General features: G+C 40.0%; 1 protein-coding gene across 2 annotated transcripts in view; it reads left to right on the top strand.

The window, feature by feature from the left end:
- The window catches only part of SHTN1 (shootin 1), a 53,838-nt gene that overhangs the window by 9,497 nt on the left and 18,509 nt on the right, over window positions 1-25,832 (top strand). For both annotated transcript variants that reach the window (XM_014945201.1, XM_014945200.1), the window contains exons 3-10: window positions 4,199-4,293; window positions 6,147-6,315; window positions 9,568-9,665; window positions 10,630-10,711; window positions 12,124-12,218; window positions 21,905-22,051; window positions 23,116-23,269; window positions 25,320-25,425. In XM_014945201.1, the coding sequence (XP_014800687.1) occupies window positions 4,207-4,293; window positions 6,147-6,315; window positions 9,568-9,665; window positions 10,630-10,711; window positions 12,124-12,218; window positions 21,905-22,051; window positions 23,116-23,269; window positions 25,320-25,425 (938 nt within the window). In that variant the 5' untranslated portion in view covers window positions 4,199-4,206. The remainder of the gene's footprint in view (window positions 1-4,198; window positions 4,294-6,146; window positions 6,316-9,567; window positions 9,666-10,629; window positions 10,712-12,123; window positions 12,219-21,904; window positions 22,052-23,115; window positions 23,270-25,319; window positions 25,426-25,832) is intronic.

Raw genomic sequence — 25,832 nt, 5'->3', positions numbered from 1 at the left:
TTTGGTATAGAGAGCTATGAACGTTGCTCTGCAATGCTGTGCAGTGTTAGAATGCTGAGATTTAGATCCACTTGCTGTTTCTCCTTCAAAGCCTTGTTTTAAGGAGCTAAACTGGTGAGACTTTGACCATTGTCAGACTAACTGCTGTCACAGCATTTATACACTCTGACACAGGCAGCTGTTCTTAAGGTACAAAGTGGTGAAAATCCAGTGGTACCAAGGCAACTCTATCTCACCTGGATTCTGCAAGTGACTTTTGGAATGATGTAAGCCTGGATTGAGTGGGATTTGACCCTATTACTGAGATTGCTAATTATAATAATAATAACGATAATGGTAATTTTTTCATGAAGAAGGAGTAAAACTACTATTACTGAGATTGCTAATTATAATAATAATGGTCATTTTTTCATGAAGAAGGAGTAAAACTAGCTTAAACACAAATGCACCAATAAAGATTTTTAGAATGAACTGCTGTCTCTTGATAATTTCTAGAGCAAGTTCTGCCTTGGCTGGGCTGTGAGAACGTCAATATTCAGTTTTACACTTTTATGGTAATGATTCTATTGAAACTGTATGGTGTCTGGAGGCAACAAAGCACATCTAATGGGAGTGGAAGTATCCTGGTGGAATAGCTCCTTAGAAGAGACAATTACAATAGGATTGTGGTCTGTTATGTCTGGTTTGTGCCAGTACGGTGAACTGCACGATGAAGCATCAGAAATGTGGATGAAGTTAATGCAGGAGAAGGAAATCACATGGTCTGTACTTTTGTGTGACTCTGTTAATAGAGGAATTTGCTCACTTCTATTTTATAATTGTTCATATGATACGATTACGGAAAAGAATCTAAAATCAACAGGAATGATCTGCTGCCCTAAATGATCCTAGATAACTGTTCTGAGAAGCAAGAATGTTCTCAAAGAAGTCTAATTCCTCTGGAAAAAACTGCAGCCTGTTTTGTTTTTGTTATGATATGAGGAATACCAGAGCGTGGCAGAAAATGTCAAGTAGTTAAGACTTAAAATTTCAAGTAATATTTGATGTTGTAAAATTTTATAGGTTTCTTTTATCTTCCTTTCACGTTTTTAAAGGACATACCTTGTAAACATAGTGATAAAATGCCAGGAATATTAGGATTTTAAGGCAATAATAGAGCCCATTATTTAAACGACAATATAAAAGGCAATTATATTGATGAAGAGCTACATCGGCTTTGTGTCTGTGAATAAACTTGGCCTGTACTCAGCTTCTATTTGTTCTCCTGGCATAAACACATATTGTGTGTGATTCCAGTTTAATGGGGCCCCGTTTGTATGCCAAGCAGCTGCATTTTAGGCCCTATTGCGTGATTTCATAGCTCTCTGAAAATTGGTTCTATTGAGCACAAGAGATAGAAGGTGGTGGTGGGGGGGAAAGCTTCAACACACAATCATTTCTTTTCAATTGGAGCCAGCAAGGTTGATGACAACATGACCATTGTGTTATAATGATAAGACCACTAAGGATCTGTACCTCTCATCAAGGCTTTCACACAACAGCAGATACAATTTAATTCACTGCTCTGTCAGCAGTGCTGATACCATTATGCCGTCTGTCTCCACAGTTATAATCACTGTCCTCCGAGAAATGCAGTTGAAATGATCTTGAGCAGTCAAAGAAACTCTCAATTAAGGCTGCCACTTCCAATGTGTCAGATTGTGTCTTATGCACTTGGTACAATTTTCACTTCCAATCCTGTTTATTTACAATGTCTACCAGTAATTACGCTTAACATGTCATTTAGTGAGGGTGCCCCTGCCAAGGAGATTGTTGGGTGCTGCAGTACCATTGAGTGGGAGTTTCTCGCAGTCAATGCCATCAGCGGCTTTTAGTCCCTGATGGGATGCAGTAGTAATGTTGATAATGCAAGTATCGTGCTCATCAAGTCATAATTAGATGCCACTCAAATGTGCCACTTGTAATAACAGTGTTGATTCATGTTTTCTCGGTGACTGCAACTACTAATTAGTTAAGTGGTTTTTGGTTGGCCTGCATTTGCTGCGGATTATTATTACCCCTGAAAAAAACTGTCAAGGTTAGAGATGTTTCAGGCCACTTAGTGCTGCTTTATGAATTTTAATATTGACATAATAAGAACTTTGGACAGACTTAGGAAATAATATATTTTTGTATTTAATTTGGAAAGATTTTTTTTCCCCTGAGTTAATCATAATTGCAGGTTAATTAAGTTTAAATGAACCAAGAGTAATCCCTAGTTCTGCCATGTGAGCCCAATCCTTGTTTCCTAACTTTAGCTTTGCTTGAGGCCATTAGATTCCTGTCTGTAAAATGGGAGCAGCTCCGTATCTCCACTGCTCCCTCATCCTGCCCAAAGCATTTCCTTGCTCCAAATTCCCAGAGCGAGGTAGAATGAAAACACGAAGTACCTGCAGCTTTTCCTTTCTTGAATTAAATATAGCAGCTGGTGTGGCACCCTTTGAGCAGATAATTTCTTCCAAGTCAGAAAAAATGTAAATAAAAAGACAACCAAAGAAAGAGATGTGGTTGCTTTGCTGTTAAAAGACTTCATTGGAATATAGTTTTTGAACCAAGATTCCCAGTACTCTGCCCTGCTCTGGTTTTTTTTTTGGCTGCTCGTACTTTGTAGAACTTGTTTCTTGCATGCAGCTACTGATTTGACAGCAAACTCCAGTGTATTGCTGGTTTCCTGGGTTATTAAGGAAAACATTAGTTAATATTGACTAAGCATGAGTATAGCTGCATAAATAACACTTGTTAGCAGCCTGCTTTTTTTAATCCTAAATTCCTGTTTTGTAGTCATTAATTGTAGTCTGGATATCAAAGAGACCTTAGATAACTCTCTTCAGCATTTAGGCAAGTCTTGGAAGAGGGCAAGCAGAACTTTCTTCCCAATGGTATCACTAGTTTTTAAAGCTTATCTTCACGAAAGTGAAAGACAATACTAGAAAAACTCCTCCCTAGTTACACTGTGTTCTTCCAGCTTTGTTCCTGCTGCAAAGTAGTGTTCAGCTGTGAATAGTCCTTTCTGCACATTGAAATCCTGACACTGGGCTGAAAAGGAATCTGGGCCATGAGATGACTTGCAGAATTAGGGTCCAGGCTGCCACTTTGGGTGAATAAGGGTGCCAGGAGCCAAGGATGGGCAAGGTGGTAGTCTGAGAAATGGGAAACTGTTGGTGAGTTTCCTGCTGGGCTCTAGATCCCCTGTGCATCTTGGAGCTTGTCACTTAGAAGATGACTTTCAACCCTCGTTAAGTACCAATGTACCACTGGGAGCTGAGAGGAGTTGCAAGCCAAAATGCATCTGTGCTTTTAAATGTCCTCTAACTTGCACTGATGTCCTGTGTTACAAAATAAGATTTGTTCCATAACTTTTTGGTCACTCCAGGAATATTGTGTATCTTCGATATAGTGGTGTGCAGGATCCTGTAAGGGCAAAGGACAGATGTGTCTCTTGCTCTTCCAGCTGTGACATCAAATACAGTGGCACAGTCGTGTGTTTCAGGTGCAGTCACTTAGGTGGAGCATGGTCTGTTGGAGGCACTACACATACAGAGGCTTTGGTCACGTAACTCCTTTCTCCATTTCCTAGTAAACTTGCCCCAGGCCCATGCTGTATGTGCATGCGGCAGCTCTTCTTGTACAGTGTGTTTAGCAAGTGTGATGACACTTAAAATACCATATAAACCTGAAGACCAGAAGGTGAAAATAGTCTTTGTAAGACACCTGAGTTAATCTTGCTGTTTAAAAATAGCGAGGTTCTAATCTTCTGAAAACCGTGTCCATACCAAATTTTCAAGAGATTTATGATGGCAATCTGAGTGTGCAACCCTAGTAATTTGACGGATTCCTCAAGTGTTAATGAAATAAAGGTGTTGAATGATGGTGATCAGGGAGGCTCCTGCTGGCCTTCTACTTGCATAAGTTTATTCTCAGTTCTCCAGTTTCCCCCTCTGATGCTGCAGACACGGCTTGAGAGAGTTGATTAAAGCAATGAACCAGATATTCAGTGTTCTAAACAATTCCTGTCCATGGAGATTGTCTAAGTATGCACTTCCCTGTATTTGAAATGTTCACATAGAACATTAACAGAAAAAGATGTAATATTTCTGATCATGGGATGCATGTGTCAAATGCAGGAAAATACTGACTAATTTTTAAACTCTTCCCCTAGTTTCTCACATGGTTATTGAGGAAGTAAACTGTATTCAGAACAATCTTGAAATTGAGAAGACGTGCCGTGAAAGTGCTGAGGCTTTGGCTTCTAAGGTGAGAGGAATTATGGTGATTCTGTTTCATCAGATTTCTTTCTTATTTTTTTTTAAACTTGAGATTGTATGCATATCCCTTATATATATTCATATAATCTTGCAGATCTGTGAAATTGTTTTGAAGTGGCAAAACCCATAAGCTTTCTGTGAGACGCAAAATACAATTCCTCCCTTTAAAGAAAAAAATACCCATTTTAATTTAGTTCTGTTTTGGAAGAGTAAGTCACGGACCAGCATCTTGATACCTAGTTTTTATATGCATTTAGGTTAAATGGAAAACAAGTTTTAGAACTGTCCTGTGTGAGATATAAAACAATAATGAGCATTTCAGTGTCTAAATCAAATGGAAAAAGTCAACCACTGCATTACATTTCAGGTGATTGTTTATGAAAGCAAAGCGAGGGCAGGGGAAAGGTGACCTCCGCTGCTCTGTTGATTGCGTCTAGTCTGATGAATTTAGCAAGTGTGTAATTTTCTATATTCCATCTCATCAGAAGTGCATTATTATTAAAGAATGTTTTTATCTCTCTGTTATATATTTTTGGTTGTGTAAAATGCATCTGAGCCACTTCATCAGAAAATGGATTACAGCAATTTTGAACCAAATTTCATTAGCAATGCTGACTGCCTTTTTTTTTCTCTCTCTTTTTTTTTTTTTTTTCCTCCCCATCCCCTGCCCAAAGTACATCCTGAGATATGGTAAAAATCACACCAGCAAGAAATCACTTTAATTTAGATGCATTAGCAATGTACTTTCTGGAGGTATTTACTTAATTGTTTGCATAATGACACTATATTAGAATTCATAAGAGAGACAATCAGCATATAAGTAAGAAAATGAACATATTTATGCAACTTTTCTTCTTTTCTGCACTTTTCCTGTAATGCACATACAGGGGCAGTTCAAAGACTAGCTTTGCCAAAGCTGATTTGTTTTTTGCTGTGAGCTGATGAAATGAGGTTCCTTACACCACCCTTCCCACTCGCTCCGTTTCTTTCTTTGGGAATGAGATGAATAAGTCCTTAAATAAATCTCCTGTAGTTCGTGGGCTGCAGCAATCTCTGTTGTTCGTTTTTTCCTGGCACCTTGGTCAAGATGAGATGCCTTCCAGAACCTCTTCCATATCGTCCACCAACCAGGCACATGTTTAAGCATTCAGCTCAGGGTGGCTTCTGACTTGTGGTTTGCCCAGTGAAGAACTGGTTTATGATACAGTTTTCATTTTACATGTATCGACTCTACAGTAATAATTGCTGAGAATTAAAAATAATTCAAAAGAATTCTGAGCTAATTCTGCCATGACTGGGAGGATAGTAGATGTGGTGTTTGTTGTTTATATACAAAATTAGGGCATAGGAGGAGGTAAGAGTTTTTATTTGACCAGTTGATACAGCTGGCAAAACCAGATGAGCTTTCAGGAGCACAGGCCCTTCTTCACGTCATTCAATTGGCGCTCCTGTTGATGCTGGTACATGCTTAAGGGTAAGGAGCTGAAGCACCTATCACAAAGGATGCATAGCAGTGAGTAGGCTTGATAGTTGATTTGATTTGAACATACACTGGGTATTTATTAGTCAGAATTACCAGAAAGGAAAGCAGGGCGTGGATGAAGCATCATGTTGAATTCAAGCCTCCCCAGAGGAGAACGAGGACAAGCTTCCCATCTTCAGACTATTTTAATGTTGAATGGAGCATCTAATCTAATGTCACTTTGTCTTCTTTGTTTGATAGATCTTTTAATGATAAGGGAGGGAAAAAAAACAGTTTACTTTTTTAGTTGACTCTTTTTTTCTTGAACAGCAGCTTAAAGACAAACTAGATCCTTACTGTTTGTGCTTCTCGACTTTCAGCTGAACAAGGAAAATAAGACCTTGAAAAGAATTAGTATGCTTTATATGGCAAAACTGGGCCCAGAAATTATCACTGAGGAGATTAACATTGATGGGGACGATTCACCCGCGGATGCAGAAGCCAACTCTGGATCGTGCACTTCTCTGCATTGTCAGCAGCAGATGAAAGGTGAGTGTTGCTGCTGAGCCTACACCTCTGAACAAGGGAAAAGTTGCCTAAAGAATGGCAGTGTTGGTTCAGACCAGACATCTCTCTGGCTCCCAGTCACACTTCTGAGAGGGGGCATCAAAGGATTTCCTGGAAGGACTGGTAGAACATGGCAGGCTTGTAGTGATGCTGTGTGATGTATATGGTGGGTATAACAGCCTGTAAAGGAAGTTACAATGCAATAGGAAAATGAGATCTACACAGTTAGGGGGAGTTCAGTGTTACTGAGTCAGTAAAAGAATTATATCTTCAGATCCTTAACAAAGTAAAAGTTAAGCAAAAGGACAAGGTCACCTTGGTATTGGTTCAAGTGCAGTGGGGCTATTTCAAAGCTTGAGACAGGACTCTCCATTTCTATTTCCATTGTGTACCTTTGTGTGCACAAACTTCACTCGTGTTCCAGGGCTATTGCCAAACAACCCGCTTCAAAAGAGACTGTTGTGCTGGGTGAAACAGCAAAGCTTGGGAACGTGGAAATACATTGATAAGAGAAGTCTGTGCTTTATTAAGAAATTTATGGTTCTTTTTGAAAGGCAATTTGTGTTTCTGTAACCCAAAATCTGCCTTACTTTCTCATCTAACTGTGATGAAGACACCATGATTCTGTATGTTGTTATACTGTAGTATCCAAAAAAGGGGAATGCCTACATTCTGCACTTGGTGACAGAGATAGATTAAGGAGTTCACTTTTTTTTTTGACAGTAAGTACAGCTTTCCTGAACTTGCAGCCTGCCCTTGTTAATTTTTTTTTTTTGTTGGAATGTAGCAGCCTCAATAAAGTGGTACAAAGTATCACTGAGAAAAAAGGTGTGTTCTAAAAATGTGTTAAAAAAATCCCACCCAAGAAATAAGATGTGATAGTACCCATCTCTAATAAGCAGTTTTCCATCCTATAGATGTAGGAAGAGAGGCAGAGAGTGATGCGATCCACACCATGCAACCCATCTGAATCAGAAGTAAGGCTCTGGAGTTCCTCCTGCTTTTTATTAGAGAGAGATGTCAAGGATACATTTAAAGAGAGCAGAGACTCTGGCTGCAGATCAGAGAAGGTGCTTAGGAGGGTGGCAGGGTCAAATGAAAGAAACATTTGAAGAAGAGCTCTGATGTAAATGCTTTCTGTCTTGATGAAGAATTCATTTAAGAGCAAAATATGGCATGTTGTAAAGGATTTTAGAATTCCTGGTTTCTGCTTCTCTCTTTGGCCTTGTTATTAAATGTTAATGACCTTACTTTTACAAGCGCTGAGTATTTTTAAAAGCATTGACATCCCATTTGCTGTAGGAGAAGATATTCCATCGCTGTGCCTGGAGAGAAACGTGTGTGTGTTTGGTAGCAGAGTGAGGTGACGACATGTACCAAGAGGCAGTGTCAGGGCTGTGTCCCCAGCCCAAGCCAAGATGTGGTGGCATTTGTCTGCAGGGAAAAAACTGAAGTTATATCTTGGCTTACCTGCTAAATGAAAGACCATATGCAATGAAAACTGTGTTTTCAAAACTCCCCTTAATGCTTTCTGATGTTGCCCGAGGTGAAATCTGCTCTTATATGCACGTTTATGATTCCAAGGAGTTGTGTTTTGTGTTGGAAACCTTGGAAGTCTTTTAGCCTTCTTACCGTTCAACAACGTATTGGATGTTTCTTGGAATGATTCCATCCCTCCCACTGCTTTTTTGTAAGGATATACAAATAAGGTAGTACAATCAGAGGTTCTTTGATGAAAACCCTCTTATTTATTAAAGGGATAAAATTTTGTCCCTCAGATACCTCCCTCTATTTTTGCTATCTCATACTTTAGGGAAAGTTGATAGTAAAGCTCTAATTCCTAATGGAAGTGTAGAGGCATCTCAGAGCAATACCTGAAATTCATTTAAAGGGTTTGGGTTTTCTTTTTCTTTTTAGTTGACATTTTGGATGTAACGAGAACTGACAACTGAACTGTGTTGGTCAAGCAGCTTAGTGCATACCTTGTATCTGAAAAAAAACCATTTCTTGTACACATTTATAAAGATTTAGTTATATGGATATGCTTTTTTCTCTATATAAGGTTGATATATGTATTGTCAGAGCTGACTTAGTCCAGTTATCGTAAATTTCAGTGAAACCTTTTTTCCCTTAATTTCACCAGAACACACAAATCCATAAAGCAGACGATTTGGTTTAAGAATCTTCCAGGAAAACAAGTCTTTTTATTTACTTTAGAACATGTGTGCCTTTAATTGAGAGGAAAATAAATGTGAGGCTCCTGAATTAAGGTTGGGTGGATACTAGAGTAGAATCAACATTTTCAAGTTGTGAGACCAAACAGAATGACGTCCAGCATGTCATCATCATCATCTGCAATTGATTAGCAACAATTTTCTCAACTTGTGGCCAGTATTCAATGAACAGCAGCGCTATGAAATACGGGAAGCAGGTGGGGAATGAGAGCACTTACTGAAAGCTAATATATATCAATAAATTTATATTTTTGTGGTGTTATTATGTTAACCTAAACCTTGATACATTATGTATGCAAACTGATCTCCTGTTAAGAAGTGATTATAATCAAATGTTTTATTCCATTGTGAATTTAATTTATTTCATATTTTGATAATTAAGGAACAAAAATTCTGAGGGGAAAATTGCAAGCATTAGCTCTTCCATCAGTAAAGGTTATATTCTGACTCTGTTCACATAATGTTACAAAGACTATGAATTGGCAGCTGTTCAGGACAATTTCTTCAGTGAAAACCTCCCAAGTATTAACTGCCTGTTGTTTTGTTTATTTCCCTTGTGACAAGAACTCATGATCCAAAAAGAATTGAAGTGCATTAATTTGTTTTAAAGGACGCCCATTAAAAATTGCTTTCTGCTCCCTGTGTACCAGAGTCTGGGATGTGACAGTCTCCTGAGTAGGACTGAGGATACTCCGTGGTGGCAGGATTGGCCCCGTTGTAGCAGGGAATGAATCATTCAGAACACAAATAAAGTCAGCAGAGCTGAACAAGGCAGCTTACCTCAATAGATTAAATTTGAAACTGTGGCCCAGTTGTAGATCTGTTACTTGACACTTATGCCAAGTTCCTAAATTATTGAGGACCTTCCTTGAATACAGCTGATGCTTTGTATGCAGTTAAGGTGTTTCGTTCTCGATTGTGCTCGCATTGCTATGACATTCCCTTTGTTGTTTTCTTCCAAGAATAAAATATATTTTTCATTTCCTTCCTCAAACTGTAGAGCTGCGAGATCAAATCATATCTGTTCATGAGGAAAAGAAGACCTTAGCCATTGAACTGGAAAACCTGAGGTGCAAACTTGTAGAAGTAATTGAAGAAGTATGTATTGTACCATGGAAGGCGAGACCACGTTAGTGTGTAGTCAGTACTTTTTGTATCTAATTTTGCTAAAAACACTCAGTTGTGAAGTTAATTGAATACTATCTAATCGCAAGTCTTTCCAGCCAGCCCATATGATGGAACCACTTAGAGCATACACCTAGAAGGGGCCTTCTACGTCAGAGTCCAGTCTGCTGCTGGCACATGACTTTCCATGATCCATTCTAATGCCCATATAACTCTCATCTCCACTTCCTGACAGCCCCTCACCCATCACAGCCTGAGGGTTGGGTTTTAGTTTTTTTTTATTTCCTTAAACCTGTGGATGTGCAAGAAATACTTCTGGAGAATGTCCAGTTTAATCACTGGTGCTACTTCATTGAGCATATCCTTGAGTTTAGCCATTGGCAGTGCCCTGTCGTGGTAATTAGACCAGCAAATTAGCTTTCTGAGCCAGCACAGTTTCATTCCTGCTTGAAAACTGGATAAGCCATGTACTGATGGAGGTCAGGACTTAGTGGCTCTTCCTGTCTATGCAACACTCTCATTCAGAAAGACACAGCTGACAGCTTTTGGACAATAAACAGAGCCCAGGAAAAAAAACTAAAACAGCAGCCTGACTATATTAAAACGCAAACAGTCAAGGGCAAGTGAGTAAGTTTTCAACCAGGTGCTATGGCGCCTCCTTCTAAAAGGTTCCAAAGATGTTATATTTGCAGCTGTGACTGGTACGTGCCATGAAACTGGGCCATCAGAGCCCCGTGTGAAGGATTAGTTCATAGCCCTTTAATGCCGTCTGTAATTTGGGGTAAAAGTGCTTTCCATCCCACTGCAAACCCTGAGATCAAGCCAAGCCCAAGAAACAGAATTACTGAAAGCAAAATAATTGCTTGCATTATGTGTTGCTATATGCCTTACACCGCTAACTAAAATACTCTTATTTTTGATCTTTACACTTTTCTAGGTGAACAAAGTGAAAGAAGAAAAGGCTGTTTTGACAACAGAAGTTAATAAGCAACAAAAACTGTTGGAGAAATGTAACAGAGGTGTGTGGTCTCAGCAGGTTCCCTGACAGTTTGCTATGTCCTATGCAGGAGCTTCAGAGCTTTTATGTTGTGGTACAAAGAGCAGGTCACAGAACAGTGGCTGTGGTCCGGATCCGACACTTGGCCTTATTGCTGCAGGCACTGCTTAAACACATGGACTATTCTAGACTGTCTCTGCCCAGGAAAATGTGACAGTATAAATAGTGGATTGAATGTGAGAACAGGAAAACGTTTTGCTCTGTGGCACAAGTGGCAAGCTAGAAGAAGGCAGTCCTTCAGAGATGGAATTCAAACCTTAATCTCCGGTTTTGCTACATCATTACGTTGCCCTCCTTTTAGTTGGGGCACAGCTAATCGTTTTGAATATCTAAAGACTTGTGGGCAGCTTGTATGCTCACAGGATGATGAGAAAAAGGCAAAAGTGCTGGGAAATGAGATAAATAGAGTTTCCAAGTTATGAAGGGAAAGTGGGGACTTTCCTTTCCTGGAAAGAGATGAGAGGTAAAATTAGACACACCAGCTTGAAGATGATGGGAGAGTGGGAAGATCAAATGTTTCTGAAATGTTTTCTTTTTTCTAAGCACAATCAAAAATAAGAAAAAACCCCTTGTTTTACATTTTCCAGGAAGGAGGAGTTATACCAGGTTAGCTCCTAATGCAGAGGCAAATAAAGCAAGAATTTTTGTGTGTTTGAAATGAGCTACCCAAGTATCTACTCAATACCTACTGTATTCTGTGTCAGTGTAGCACTGTCTTGGATCTGCATAAGCAATACATTACAGTCAGAGTTGGGGAATTTATATTAATTCTTTCTAAGTATGTGGATTATGTGGATTGGGGTTTTTTGATGAAGGGGTACAACTTCTCAGTTAAATGTCTCTTTTCTTTTCAAAAAGTCTTCTTCTGTAATTAACTTTATGGAAAAAAGCTCTCCTGTATTTTCTTTTTTTTTTTTTTGGTTTTTTTTTTTTTTTTTTTTGTTTTTTTTTGGTTTTAATATTGATGGACCCATCAAACCTCACTTAAGCCAGGCAGGCAAATACAGGTGCCTCCGAAATAATGTAGTAATACATGATAGGTCCAGGAAAGCTCTCTTGGGGCTTTGATTGCTCACACCCAAAGGGGTAAAATATGGTCTATGCTACATGTTTTACTGGAGTTTTGAGTAACAGAGAGGACTATTAATCTGTTCAGAATACCAGTAATTGTGCATCTATGTAGTGAAGTTTAGAGCAAACAGGAGAAATACTGCAAAGGGGACTATATACAGAAGAGTGAAGCTAAGTTATACCTTCATTCAAGGATTCATGGTGCTGGGGAATAGCAACTTATCTGGGTAAATCAAGCAGTACTTCATCTTATTTTGATCCATTCCACTTTCAATTCTGATCTTGTTTTATTCTTATAAACAGTGTCTGTGCTGGCGGTCGAGGAATATGAAGAGCTTCATGAAAACTTTGAACTGGAAAAGAACCTGCGGAAGAAAGCAGAGTCATTTGCACAAGAGGTGAGTAGTCAAGAAAAGGGATCTTGTAAAATGAAGATGTTACAACTGGGCAAAAACCTACCAGCTTCTAATGACTTGATTTCAGTTCCCAGCTCTCATACAAAAGATGTCTTTAAATGTCCACATACTACTTAGTTGACTTCTGCACTTCATCCGTACATTCCCCCCCCGCCAAGGGAGTGAGAAGCAATAGAAATAAAAATTATTTACTAATTATTAAAATGTCATGTTAACTGCCAAATTTTAGGTATAGAGATGAGGTAGTTCACGATGCTACTGGAGTCAAGACGTGGGAGAGAAATCACTCAAGAGAATTGATTTCTGAAATCAAAGAGACTGCACATGCTTTTATGGAGCTTTGTGGGTGCTGAGCAGAACTGGACGCCTCCCTCTGCCACGTGCCATTGGGCCATTTACATTTTGATCAAAGGCTCACTGTGGTTTTTCAGAAATAAAAATGAGATCTGCAAATTCCATTCAAATTTATTCAAGGGAGAGGCATTTATCAGTGACCACAAGTTGCTACACAAAATATTCTTTAAGTTTATTAAGTATTCATTTGGATTTTTTGGAAGATTGTTACCAGCCTGTGCCTGTTACCTTCTTGCAACTATTTTTAAGTTTTAGGAAACCTGGATTTGTTCATTACCTATGCTTTTATGATAACTATTTCTGTAATGCAATTTCTTTAAACCTCCTGAGGTTGTGCAGGCATTATGGTTTTATTAGTGGTGTTCGTAATATCTGCAGAACTGTTATTTTAAGAAAAATTTCTAAGAATGTTAAGCATGTTCATTTACCATGCGTTATTGCAGTGTTTCCTACTGTTGCTTTGCTTTGTCTTCTGAAGTACAGAACAATTATGTGCCTCTGTTCATTAACTGACAACAGAAGATAATACATAAAGGTCTTACATCTCTCAGAAATGAGTAATTTATAAATGCATAGTTAAGGTGGTTTTTGGATCATAAAAGAATATAATCTGATATCCTGGGCCCAGAATGTTGCTTCTGTTTAGATTTGTAGCTCTACTATTCGACACCTATACACTTGGAAAGATGGTATTTACGGTAGTTTTTGTATTTGAAGAACAAACTGCCAGGCGAGCTGTTAAGTACAATGCCAAAGAAACGCTGCTTATTTGCAAACTAGTGCTTCTTGGGTTTTGGCATTATTTAGTTATTGTTTCTTCTGAATATATGGGCCCCCGTTGGTGCAGACTGACAGCGTCGCTCTTCAGTTGAGGCTTTTTGTTCCGTGACGTTCTCCCATCCAAAATGGAGTCATTCCAACAGAGACCTTCAGCCCCGCGTCAGAATCCCCTTTGTGTTCTTCCTCTCTCCCTTTGGTATCGTGGCATTCAGGGAGATTTTTAGAAAGTTTTTTTTAAAATACAGGAGTGGGTGACAACGAAGGCATTGCTCACTTGTGTCTGGGAAACTGGTAGTGTTTCAAATGACTTCAAAATTGTGTTGTCGTTGGCCTGGTTTCACATGGATGGTGTCCCTTGAGTGACTGGGGAGACACTGGGGTGTGTTCACAGGAGCTGCTTGGATTACGCTAAGGATGTCCAGGGATTTTCTGCTTGCTTTCATCAGCCGCATGTTTTCTCTGTCCCTATATAATGTTTCTGGAAAAAACCAACAAATCTTGCTGGATTTTTGCTTGAGTTTTGCAGAAGCCGCAGCGGTTGGTTGCGATAAGGTGTGCAGCGTTGAGAGAAGGAATAGCTTTGAGTAAAGGCCACACTTGCACGTTCAGTGCTTTGTGCTTGGCTCCTCAGGAGCTCTTTGAGAAAGGAAATAGGCTCCGAGTAACGCGGGCGTCACCACAGCATAGCCTTCAGAACAGCACATTTTCCTTTTTCATGTTACTGTTTGTGACATCTCAGCCTAGACGTGTCCTTCAGCTCACTGAAATACAGCCTTACTGCCTGTGGAGGGGCTTGTTTGGTGGTGGACATGTGTCTTTCTACGGGGCTGAGGTATCTGAAGCTTGCCTTGATGGGGTGAGTTGGCCCCTGTGTTCTCATCAACTCCTTTCTCCCTGGCCTGGATTTATCTTTTGGCTTTCCCCTCCTGGGGCTGCCTTGTGTCTGTGATGAGGGGAGCCCAGATGAGCGGCTGGGGCGAGCTGTGGTTGGAAGCAATGCCCTCTGTGTCCTGCCCTTCTGCCAAGCGAGGAGGATTTGCCACAGAACGTGAAGAATTGGGAGTGCAGGTGTGAGGGAGAGTGGGGTGGGTGACCGTGCACACACGTGCAGAAGTGAACACAGATGGGTGGAAAAAGGAAAGGTGAGGAGTGAGAGCCGTGGGGAGCAAGCACATATAGGAGTGAGAGAACACTTGAAAATCAGAGCTTTAGATTAAAAAAAAAAATAATCCAATACAGCTTTAATTATAGTCATGCCGCTGGCACCACCATAATATATATTTAATTAATCAAAAATGATCCAACTTCAAACATTAGAATTCATGCTCTTTAAAGATTCTAAAGAAACTGAGTAAATATTGTCAGCCGTGGTGTGGAGAGGGGGGAGGAAAAAGAAAGAGGGTTTGAAATGAGTCACAATCCATTGTGAAAGGTACAGGAATCTGCATAAAAGAACTAAATAAATAGAGTGTGTAAGGGGCGGGGGCATGGAAGAATCTGCACCTACCTGAATAAAACAGGGTTGTTAACACAGGAATCTTGGCAAGCTTAACCAGAATTCTAGTGTCATGTTTTAAGAGACACTTTAAGATCTCTCAGCTCTTTGTGGAGCCGTTTATAAGAAAACAAAGGAAGGCAGAGAGTATCTTGAAGGCCATCGCAAGAATACAGAGGCTAGCCCTGAAAAGCACTCTTCCACACAGATGAGCAAAATACAATACATCCAGCCAAAGCAAGCCAAAAGGGGAGGAACACAGTCAGAGAAGTAAATTGAAAGTTTTAGCAATGTAAAAATCCCGGGAGTTTAACAAAATAATCTGGCATAAGTGGTTTATTAAGCATACCTCCTGCCTTGCAACAATATTTTGTAAAGTGAACGGTTTATTAGTGTCGTGTGTGCTGGCATGGGGACAACCCCTGCACCTAAAGCTACTCTGCAAACCTCTCGGAGGAGAGGCAGCGAGCTCTTGGAGTTACCATTGAGCTCTCATTTTCTGTCCTCTGTATCTTAGATCAGCAGAAATGGTGTGTCACACTGCTAAGCAGGTGTGTTGGGGTTCCTCTTGCTTTTGAGGCTACCCTAGGCTTTTTCTCAAAACACACAACTGGAAAAAAAAAAAAAAAAGAAGGGTTTCCCAAGTGTTTATGGTTATCTGTAAAATAGTTTGTGGTTTGAGAGGTTGAAAGGCTGCGTTCAAAGGAGCTGTGATCCAGATGGATTAAAGAAATAAAGCGAATCTGTAATGTGCGTCGTTCATCTTTTCCTTGACTTTCCCTCCAATTCTGCATACTTATGGATGCATTAAAACAGCACACTGTATGTCTGTGTTTCTAAGTAACTATTACACAACAACGTTTGCATTTAACTTGTTAACCTCAAGATGCCTCCATTCCTTAGTCCATCCCTTACCTGGGCCGCTATACAGCTGACATCACTTAGTCTGGCACTGAGTCTTCCCTTCTTGAAAGATAAAAGGTGGCTATCATTTTATAAGACATAGGAAAAAATATTGTCATTCTTAACAGATGTCTGCCTTACTCGGGATTGCGTGCAATGGATTTGGTTATCTTGGTGACATGAGCTCCCAAATAATTCTTCCTGAGATGCATTTGTGACCTCTTGGGTTAATTTGTGAGGACTTTGGCATTAACGTGCTACATCTGGGAGTGGATTCTGCAAAACCAGCACTCACAGAGCAACTCTGTGCTCACGAGTACCGCACTCTGTGCATTGCTGAGGACAGTCCAACAGCAACTGGTATCTGAAGATAATTAATTTGCAGTCCAGCTGACTGAACTGGAAATAATAATTAAAGAGACATGATAAGTGGTTAGTACTTGAATTCTCCTGAGCTTGAATGTTACCACTTTTGAAGCATGATGTAATACTAATATGTTTCATCAAGCTTTTCCCCAAGAACAGGCTTGTGAAATGGTAACAGATGTATGCTCTAGGAAACCGTCTCTTTGGTCTCCATCTCTGGTTTGTTTTTTTTCCCCTTCTCTTTTTTGTTCAGGCAATTAATCTATTGGGGGGAAAAAAAAGTGAAGAGGTTTTCTCCTTTTTCATGTGGTATATGATCTATTTCTGAATATATTAGATGGTGTCTAAATGCTGTAAAACTGTGAGTGTTATAGAATGTATGACTGTACTTGTACCACGGCAAAAAGAAAACCATTAACTGCAGGAAATGAAGAAATAAATGACAATAGAGATTATTTTTTTTCCCGTTATTTTGGGCCTCGGGCAGTTATGCCTCAGAAGTGAAGAATGAGTCCTGTATTTTGACAAACACTTCTGTACAGAAGAGGCTGGTAAAATAAATAATACTGTGTTTTTAAGGAAGTCGGAATGCTGATGGGGATTCAGTTTTCTCACACTCAAAATGGACGCTGCAGGCACCTCTGTGGTGAGAAGCAGATGATGGACAAGAAATAGGGTTAACTCATCTACTCCCGTTCCTACCTTCTGGATAAATCAGACCTCCTCTTTTTGAGCCACAAAACTTACTGATGCTCTTGAGAAATTATCCCTTCAGAAGCTGTCTGGCAGTTAGCCAAATAACTGCAGCATCTGTGTTGTATCTTTATTAGCCTAAAATTGATGCAGGTCTTAACAGAAACTATTAACCATAAAATATTGTGAGTCATCTGGAGAGAGAGGAGTGACTGCTGCCTGCCCATTACTGTGCATCTGTCCTTTGTCATCATCTGTTGCTCGGTTTTCTGTGGCAGTTTGAAAATCCAACTGGAGTTAGTCTTTGGCTCCTCTGAAGGAGGAATTCTATGAAGGTCACAGCACGTTGCAGAAATGCATCGCTCTGGTTTTCCATACTTCCTACTTGTTTTGGTTTATTTTGTTGATGAAATCCTGTCCTGTGCCCTCCATGCCCTTGGTATTAGCCCTTTGGGTAATCTTCTCTTTCTGTCTGACATTGTGGGACGGTTTCTTTCCACAGAAGCAGTTCCCAGGTGGGGAAAAATTTATGCAGCAGACACAAATTTTTCCAATCGGAGTAAAGCCACATGCACTTAACTTGCTTCAGCACATACTTAATTTTTTCTGGATTGTGTCCTAACTGCAGAACCCATTTATTTGTTGTAGCTTTTTTCCTGAGAAGCACTTCAGACAGCTGTGAACGCACTAAACCACAAAGGATTTGTAACCCATACGAGGCTGATATTATTGCTTCATATGCAGCATTGAGCCTGAGCACAGAGAGAGCATTTCTAGGTCAATGTCCAGACTAGGAGAGTGCTTCTTAATGTATTTTAATAAGATACATCTGTTTCTCAAATCTTCTATCAAAAAAACCCACTAGCCATTGTTTCCTGCTGTAATATTTGTATGCAGTGAAGCTCACACCTGGGCTCACATGCCCAGGTGTCCTTGATGATGCCGTACAGTGAAGCAGTTACAAAGTTAGAGTATATATATATTTATTTTTTTCCCTGATTAACTAGGCTCACATGCCCAGGTGTCCTTGATGATGCAGTACAGTGAAGCAGTTACAAAGTTGGAATACATATATATATATATTTTTTTTTTTTTCCATGATTAACTGTTGTACTATTATATTTATATTTTAAACTGAGTAGCTGCTGAATTTGCCTTGACCCTACCTCTGCTGGAACTTGCTTCAGGTCTGAACACAAGACTATAAGGCTTCAGGGCACACATAATGCAGAAGACACCAGCTCCTGTAAACTGTGGCAGATGTAAATGAGTGTGTTCCTGCTCCATGGGGATGACTTACTGATTTCTCCCTCAGATGTGGAGGGGATGGAGCAGCGCTGGTAAGGACTCAAATAAGGGCCAACTGCTCAGTTGACTGATCTTCTCTTTGCCATTTGAGACTTCCAAAGGTTGACTCTGCCTTGCTATGTACCTTTTGTTATTCTATTCATAGCATTTATCACTGATTTTTTTTTTCTTTATGCAACCAATTATTACTTTATTATAACAGTGAGGATTGAAACATTCTCCTCCCTTCAAACTGTAGCCAAAACAAAAAAGTTGTTCCACGTGAGTACTCAAAGGTTGTGTAGATGGAAACGAAGCAACATATGGATATTAAAGCATTTCCTTTGGCCTCGTTTTGCTCCTGGGAGAGGAGTTAGTTGGAAAGCATCCAGTTATTCCCCGAATGGTACTTGAACGAGGATCGAAGTTCCCAGAGGCTTGACACTAACAGAGTTGCTTTCTAACTTCTTTAATGAGGAAGAATTCCTTTTTCAGCTCTGGTGTAAACAAAAACCAGCTGCAGTGAAGGCTCTGTAGGGTAATGGCTAGAGCAGGGGGGTCTGAGAATGAGGTGTGGCCCCATTAACGTCAAGGGAAAAACTTCTGTTATTTCCAGGATTTCACTCTTTCCCGCTCCCCAGTTCCTGCCCAAACTCTGCTGATGGGAAGTGACCAAGTCCCAGATTTCCTGCACTTTGGAGCTTCTGTTTGTAAAGCCATGAGGGCAATACAGGTAGCCGGTTTGCACAACACCTGGAGATTTTGTAAATTAAAATGGTAGATGTAAGCAAACTGTTGTCCTTTGTGATCTGCCTTTAGTTGCAGTTGTGGTTTCAGTAGATTCCTCCAGCGTCGCCCTAAGTTTCTAGGCATTGATTGGGATACTCTGCAGATAATTGTCTAGCAGGTGGCAAAGTCGGAACTAATCCATCAATTGGTTAAATTCCACCTAGTCTAAATAATCCTGTTAGTAGCTGTTTTGCCCTTTCAGCAGTCACTTTAATTAATATTCAGGCTTGTGCAGGCAGTCAGGTTTCTGCCCTGCTGAAGCAGGACTTGATTATTTAATTTTAAATTAGAATTAATTTCTAAGGGTCTTTTTTGTCCCGTGTCAAACACACAGAGCAACATCTCAAAAACTTGCCATCACTTTTTCACCAGCTCTCTTTCTGCTCTCTCAGCCATGACCAGCTTGTCTAGTTCTGTCCCTTCCATTTAGCATGTGCTCGTACTTCAAGGACGTGTGTTTAAGTAACTTCTGAAATGGATGGGACTCCCTGTGAGAAGTTGATTCCAGTGTATCTGATTGCAGCATCTTCTGAAATGGATGGGACTCCCTGTGAGAAACTGATTCCTGTGTATCTGATTGCAGCATTAAGTTATAAGCAACAAAGGTTTTTTTGTGGTGGAGAAATACATTTTGCTTATATTGTAAGCAGGAGCGTATTTGCAATGGCATGAAATGAATTTATAAAATGAAAATGCAGGACTTCATGTGAAACTTCTGAATAAAAAGGTTTTCACCCAGTTCTTCAAGAGGATTTTCTTTCATTTTGTTGCAGAGGAGCATGAAACAAAGTGAATACGAATTTTCTACATTTGGTGAAGTATCTGCTCAAGTTGAAGAAATCGAGTTGCTCTACTTGATTTCTTCTTGTTTTGGCAGCTTTCTGCTCCCTCAGGCTGGAACAACTCTGTTCTCTTGGTTTTAGTGGCAGAAACTTAGCAAACAAAAATGCGGAATTACCACCTCAAACTATTTTTCAGATTCCAGAAAAATGAAACCCAAATTATCACTTTGCTTTGAAAGGTCACTGTAGGTAAACGGCGATGTTTGCTAAAGGTGTTTGTTTCTAGAAAGATGTTGTTTTCTGACGGGGTTAAATAACTTTTGACTGACTTAACAGGAAAGCAGGAGGCTTTGAGACAGCGTTGAGTCCTTTAGCAGTGATTTAGAGGCCTTTATGATGTTTCAAAGATGCTGTTTCTTTTAAGAAGATAAAATGTTAACCAGGTAGATGAGTTGTGATACAAAGGCAAACTTTTACAGTTTGGGCTGGGTAGCTTTGATTTTGAATTTCTCTCACCTTTGTTTTTGCCACAGCCTTATTAGTGTAAGGTAATGCAAACATAATTGGTTTGACTGGCAGAATTTTGGGCCGGGGAGCTGATGTCCAGTGCACAATTGCACCACGCCACAGTGGCCTGTGTACTGTGGTAAATTAATTTTTGTTTGTTTTATAGCAACGTATAGTGCTAGAGCCTGTATTCATTGTTTCCTCTTCATCGGATACTTCCAGTCCTTTCTTGCCTACCCCCATGGCACAGCTCTGCCCATTGAAGTGTTCGTTGGAGGTTTTATTAGTATTAGGGCCGCATCAATTGACTCTTCTTGGCACGCAGGGTCAGGCAGGCTGTGCTGAGAGTTAAAAGTTCAGCCTGGTCAGCAGGTCTGTACGTTCAGCCAGAAGAGAGAGTTGCTTGCTGAGAAGACTCAGTTGAAGTGGGATGGAATGCCTGCTGCAAACCTGCACCGGCTGCTCGTTCTTTAAAATTCAGTTATATTAAAAGTAAATATATAAATCATGGAACATTGCAGTAGCACTGGATGGGAAGAAGCCATATGTTGTATCTTTAATTTTGGTCTGCGAACAAGTAGTATGGGGACCTGAAAAGATCTCCTGGAACTTTTGTATTTCTAGTACTTAATTCTTAAAATATCTTCTTGCTTTTGCTGACCTATACAACAGTGTTTTTACAGTCTGGGGGAGTGTCTGTGTTCTCAGGCTGTTCTCTGTTCTGCCATAAGTGGCACACTCTGCTGACCTGTGCACTCATCTGAAAGCTCAGCCTGACCCAGGCCTGTTTCTGCCTTGAGAACAGGCACAGCCCAGTTTGTCAGGAGTGGAAACCCTTGTTGCCTGGGGGGGTAACATACCTGAAAGAGATGTCAAGATGCAGAACAAGTTCATTAGGTATTTTTTTTGGCAGGAAGCAATCATTTATTTCCCCGAGTTCCTAAACATTCTGGAAAAAGCATATCTCTTGCACAGAAACTGCATGTGCCGTGACAGCCTCTGTGCCTCTTAAGTTAAGCCTAGAGAAATGTGTGATATTTTTATCAATGTCATGTCTCGAGCCCATTTGATTCCCCCCTGCACCTTCCTGAATGTATCCATTCCCCACATCAAAAATATAACTGGGGAAAAGGGAAAAAGGCAAGCATCAGAAGTAAAAAGCTGAAATTGCCCTGAAATGCCTTCTCCTGGGGCGAGTGCATACACTGATTACACAAACATGGACTGAAATTCATTTCCCAAAGGCACTCCATCATTCATATGACCAGGTAACCCTCAAATCAGTAGGCTTTATGCCAAGGCTTGCAGATGCGGTTGAGGAGAAAGCTTGTGAATTCATAGACCTTTTTCCTGCCACTCAGAGTTCTTTTAATCTCTCTGTTGCTCTGAGAATAAGGATCAGATTGTTCCTATTTCCAGGAAATAAAATTCAGAGATGTGTTTAAATTCTGAATGCTGCCAACCTGTGGGTAGTTGAGGTGTAGCAGTGGGAGGTTCTCTCAGCAAACACCTGGTTCCTTTCAGTGTGAGCTCAGCTCTTGCAAATTTTGCTCTCAAACTTCCTTTCCTTCTCACCTTCTTCCCCTCTAACATCTACCAGACTAACACAATGTCAGTTTTTTTCATTTTCTTTCCAATTGCCATGTTTCCCAGGATAGCATTTGACTGTGCTTAACTATTGTTTTTGTTGGGGGTGGGTTTTGTTTTGGCAGATGTTTATTGAACAAAACAAGATGAAAAGGCAAAGTCAGTTGCTTCTGCAAAATTCTGCTCCCGATCAGCAGCTTTTGAAGGCTTTGGATGACAATGCGAAGCTAACCCACACGTTAGAAGAAGAGAGGCTTCAACATCAGCAAAAGGTAAAACAGGATTACTTTTCATCTCTTGCAGAAGTCTTTGAAAGCCTCCTGAATTTAAGGAATGTCGTGTGTTTGTGATGTTCCGAATTATTTGAGATCTCGTCCCCCATAAAAGTTCACTGTCTAAAAACTGTAGGTTGTGATTCCTGTCTTCTGGGTCACTGGTGAGACAGAAGTACAAAACCTGAAGGGTTTTCATCCTGAAGGCTCTGGTTTAGTCACGTATTTTATTCTGGCTGCCATAAAGTGCGATTACAAGCATTAAGTCAAGTTCCATTAAATAAAGAAGAGACGACAGGAGAATAGTTTGGATGTTGAGTAATACAAAGGGTATTTTGGGGGAGTTTTGCCGTAGCTGTGAGGCCTGTTCTTAAAGCTCTGGCGATAGAGTGATGGTAGGAGCAGGTAGGCAGTTCCTGTGCTTTCATCACTGCAGCAGCACCAAGGCTCTATGTAATCTCACGTGCCTCTGAATGAGTGTTTTGGAAGAATAATTTCCAGTTCATAGAAAACCTCTGCAGCTTCGGCTCCTTAAATCTAGAGCAAAATGTATATATTTAGGGAGTTGGGGAAGTGATTGCTACTTTGCACCTGAATGCTGCCTCCAAACCTGATACTCCATAATTCACCCACTGGCATCTGCACGCGTTGAGACGAGGGAGTTTAAATAACCAACCTGCCAGTGCAAGCAGTCAGTGAGAGAACAAAAATGTCAATGTTCCCATGCTTCAGATGAAGAACTGTTCTGAAATTAAATTCTAATTATGTGATAAAAACCCTATAAAAAGAAAAAGCGAACATCTTACAGCTTAAGCACTTTAGAGCTACAGACATATTCTAAAGAAGAGATGAAACAAATTAGGATCATAATAGAAAATTCTGACATCTCTCAAAAAAATCTGTCCAGCTCTCAGTCAAATGTGTCATCTTTCTGGGACTTGTAGTTCACTCCTATATTATAACATCATGTTTTCAGGAATAACTGTCCCTAATGGGTTATTTGTCAAAAGAAAGGACAGAAAATAGCTTTTATTGTAATGAATACTATTGTTTTCCAACTGCAGATCAAAGAATTGGAAGAGCAGCTGGAGAATCAAGCGCTGCATAAGGAGATCAGTCGTCTTAAACAGCAACTAGAACTTTTGGAAGAAGATAAAAAGGAACTAGAGCTTAAGTGTCAGAATGCAGAAGAAAAAGCTAGAGACCTAAAGCACTCAGGTAAAATAATGCAATAATTTTCATTTTAGAGGTACAATGAGGGAGGTGAGTGAACATCTTTATTATACAAATATATACATGTTACATTTGAGACCTCAAAAGCAACAGGTTTCGTGTAGCTGACATCCAGACCTGGGCTTCACCAGACAAAGTACAGCAAGTGCCTTCAACCTCAGAATTGTCATGTCCAGAATAGAATGTGTATGGAAGAATAACCTTGTAAAACTTCTATAAGGTATAAAAATACTGTTGTTAGATTGCCCTGAGTCTTACAGATGGGTATATACATGGGAATGGGTTTCTCTGAGACAGACACAAATCTTCCTAGTCAGTCAGAATGTATCCTCTTACCTAGTTATTAAAATAAATAAAATGGATTACTCTGCTCTTTTTTATTTTGGTGGGTTTTTATTTTTTTGCAAAGGTGCACAGTGATTTATCAGACTGTGGAGTCTGCATTGTATGAATTGTACAAAAACATCCCATAATTATCGAGCTACCTAACCATTTAACAGCCTTGCAGCAGAAGACACCGGTGGAAATAAAGGCCTGATTTAGCTCTTCATCTTGACATGTGAGAAAACAGTTTCTGCTGATGTGAGAATATCTGGGGGTTAGTTTTTTTGTTGTTTGGTTTTTTTTTTTTTTTTTTTTTTTTTTTTTTTTTTTTTTTTTTTTTTTAAGCAGATATTAGAAAGGGAAGTCCTGCTTTCAGAGCCCTCCAAAGGGAGGGAGCCAAACAAATCCTTTGTGACTCAGATCCATGAGAATTTTATATCTAAATCTCTGTATTTTGGTCAAATACTTTGTTTCACATCAAGTGACTGAGAGGAAGGAAGCACTCTTGCTGGCTGGTGTGTGTCTGTCTCTAAAGATTTAAACCAATCCCTGAGGAGTACAGACAGGAAAGAGTCACAGGATATTTTGGAGGGGACGGCTGTTGCAGGGCAAATGTTCCTGCAGTTATTGCCTTCAGGATGGTGCCGAGCTTCTCTGCAGCATCCTGTCTATTAAATGTGAAAAATTCTGACCTAATGCTCTGTATTTAAAATTGCTTTTAAAAAGGGCCCCTGGTGTGTGTGACCTTCCAGTCCTTGTTCAACTCAGGGTGCCAGTTGTGAGTGTGATGCCTGGTCAGGGAAGCATTTGAGCCCCGTCAGAGGAGGCCAAAATTCCTGCCCTTAGTTATGACTCCACATATAGCCATGCTTTGCTGAAACATAACCTGGATATGTGCTTCAGAAGGAATTTATCAGCATAAAGAATGTACTTGGAATTTATAGTCACTCAGTTGATAATTTTTTTTTTTTTTTTAATTTAAAAGTAAATGTTAGAGGTTGTAGTTCTAATATGAATCCATCATTACGCGAACAAAGAACCACATCCACTTTGGAAATCATATTCTGTACTTCTGCTGTAATTTCTACTGTATTCAGAACAATTGCTAACAATTTTTGTAACTAAAAGAAATTTAAGATGTTTTTTATTCTATTTCTGCTCTTCCCCAGTTAATTGCACTTGACAACATTTCAAGCGCAAGAAAGTAATTTCCCCATTTTAGATCTGACATGAAAACAGGAGAGGAAGAATCCGTTCTGCCACTGCCCAGTTTTGACCATTTCTATGGGAAAAATCCACACCATCAGCAAGACAGAGATTAAGTCTGGAACCTGAAACCGTTCATTTCTTTCATCCCTTGTTAGTTCATTCTCAAATGCTACCCCAAATAGACTGTCGCAGGGATGTGATAAACTTTTCCCTGCTCCATCATTTTATATGAAGAATTCTGTATAAGGGAGAGAGTCATTTTAGTTTCAAAAGTGACTCAGGTTGGAGGTAACTGGTTTAATGAGAATCCTGTGCATCTAGGCATTGTTCGTGTTAGAAAATATTGCCAAAAACAGGAATTCCTAGCAGCTGTGTGGTTTAGTCTTGTTGTTTGTTTTTTAGTTAATTAGTAGCTTTTTCGCTTCAACCATCAGATTTGGTTTTTAGAGTGGATGTGAGACACCAAGAGCTCACTCTGGTTTGTTTTATTGCTCTTTGGCAGTTGATGAACTTCAGAAACGAGTACAGCAGTCTGAAAATCCTCCACCGCCTCCTCCACCGCCGCCCCCTCCTCCTCTTCCTCCTCCCCCTCCTCCGAACCCTATACGGTAAGTGCTTAAATCAAGGGGCACAGCAGTAAAGCTTTGCTGAAGCAGAATACATTACATGAGCTTGCATCCAAGCAGCAAGAGTGTCTTTAAAGAAAAAAAAAAAACAAAAAAACAAATGCTTTCTCCATCTGTCTTGGGCTCTTTACCAGCAGGACGCACTCTGTGCCCCACCTGCCAACAGACTCACACCCTCACCAGTTCTGAACAGTCTCTGCCGTGCCCAGCCTAACAAATGGTCTAGACTGTGACTTTGGAGGAGGAGGGATACCTGTCTCTCTAAATTTAGGAGACTATTTTTTTCCTATTCACCTGATAGCTGTAATTATAGACTTGTGAGGTGCTTGTCTGAAGCTACTGCTGAGAAACCCCCTTTGAACCAAAGGGTATGTTGGATTACTGGGTGT

The sequence above is a fragment of the Calidris pugnax genome, unplaced genomic scaffold (genome assembly GCF_001431845.1).
Source record: "Calidris pugnax isolate Ruff unplaced genomic scaffold, ASM143184v1 scaffold89, whole genome shotgun sequence".
NCBI lineage: Eukaryota > Metazoa > Chordata > Aves > Charadriiformes > Scolopacidae > Calidris > Calidris pugnax.
The sequence above is the reverse complement of the archived record's forward strand: the minus strand, read 5'-3'. Positions and strand labels throughout refer to the sequence as shown.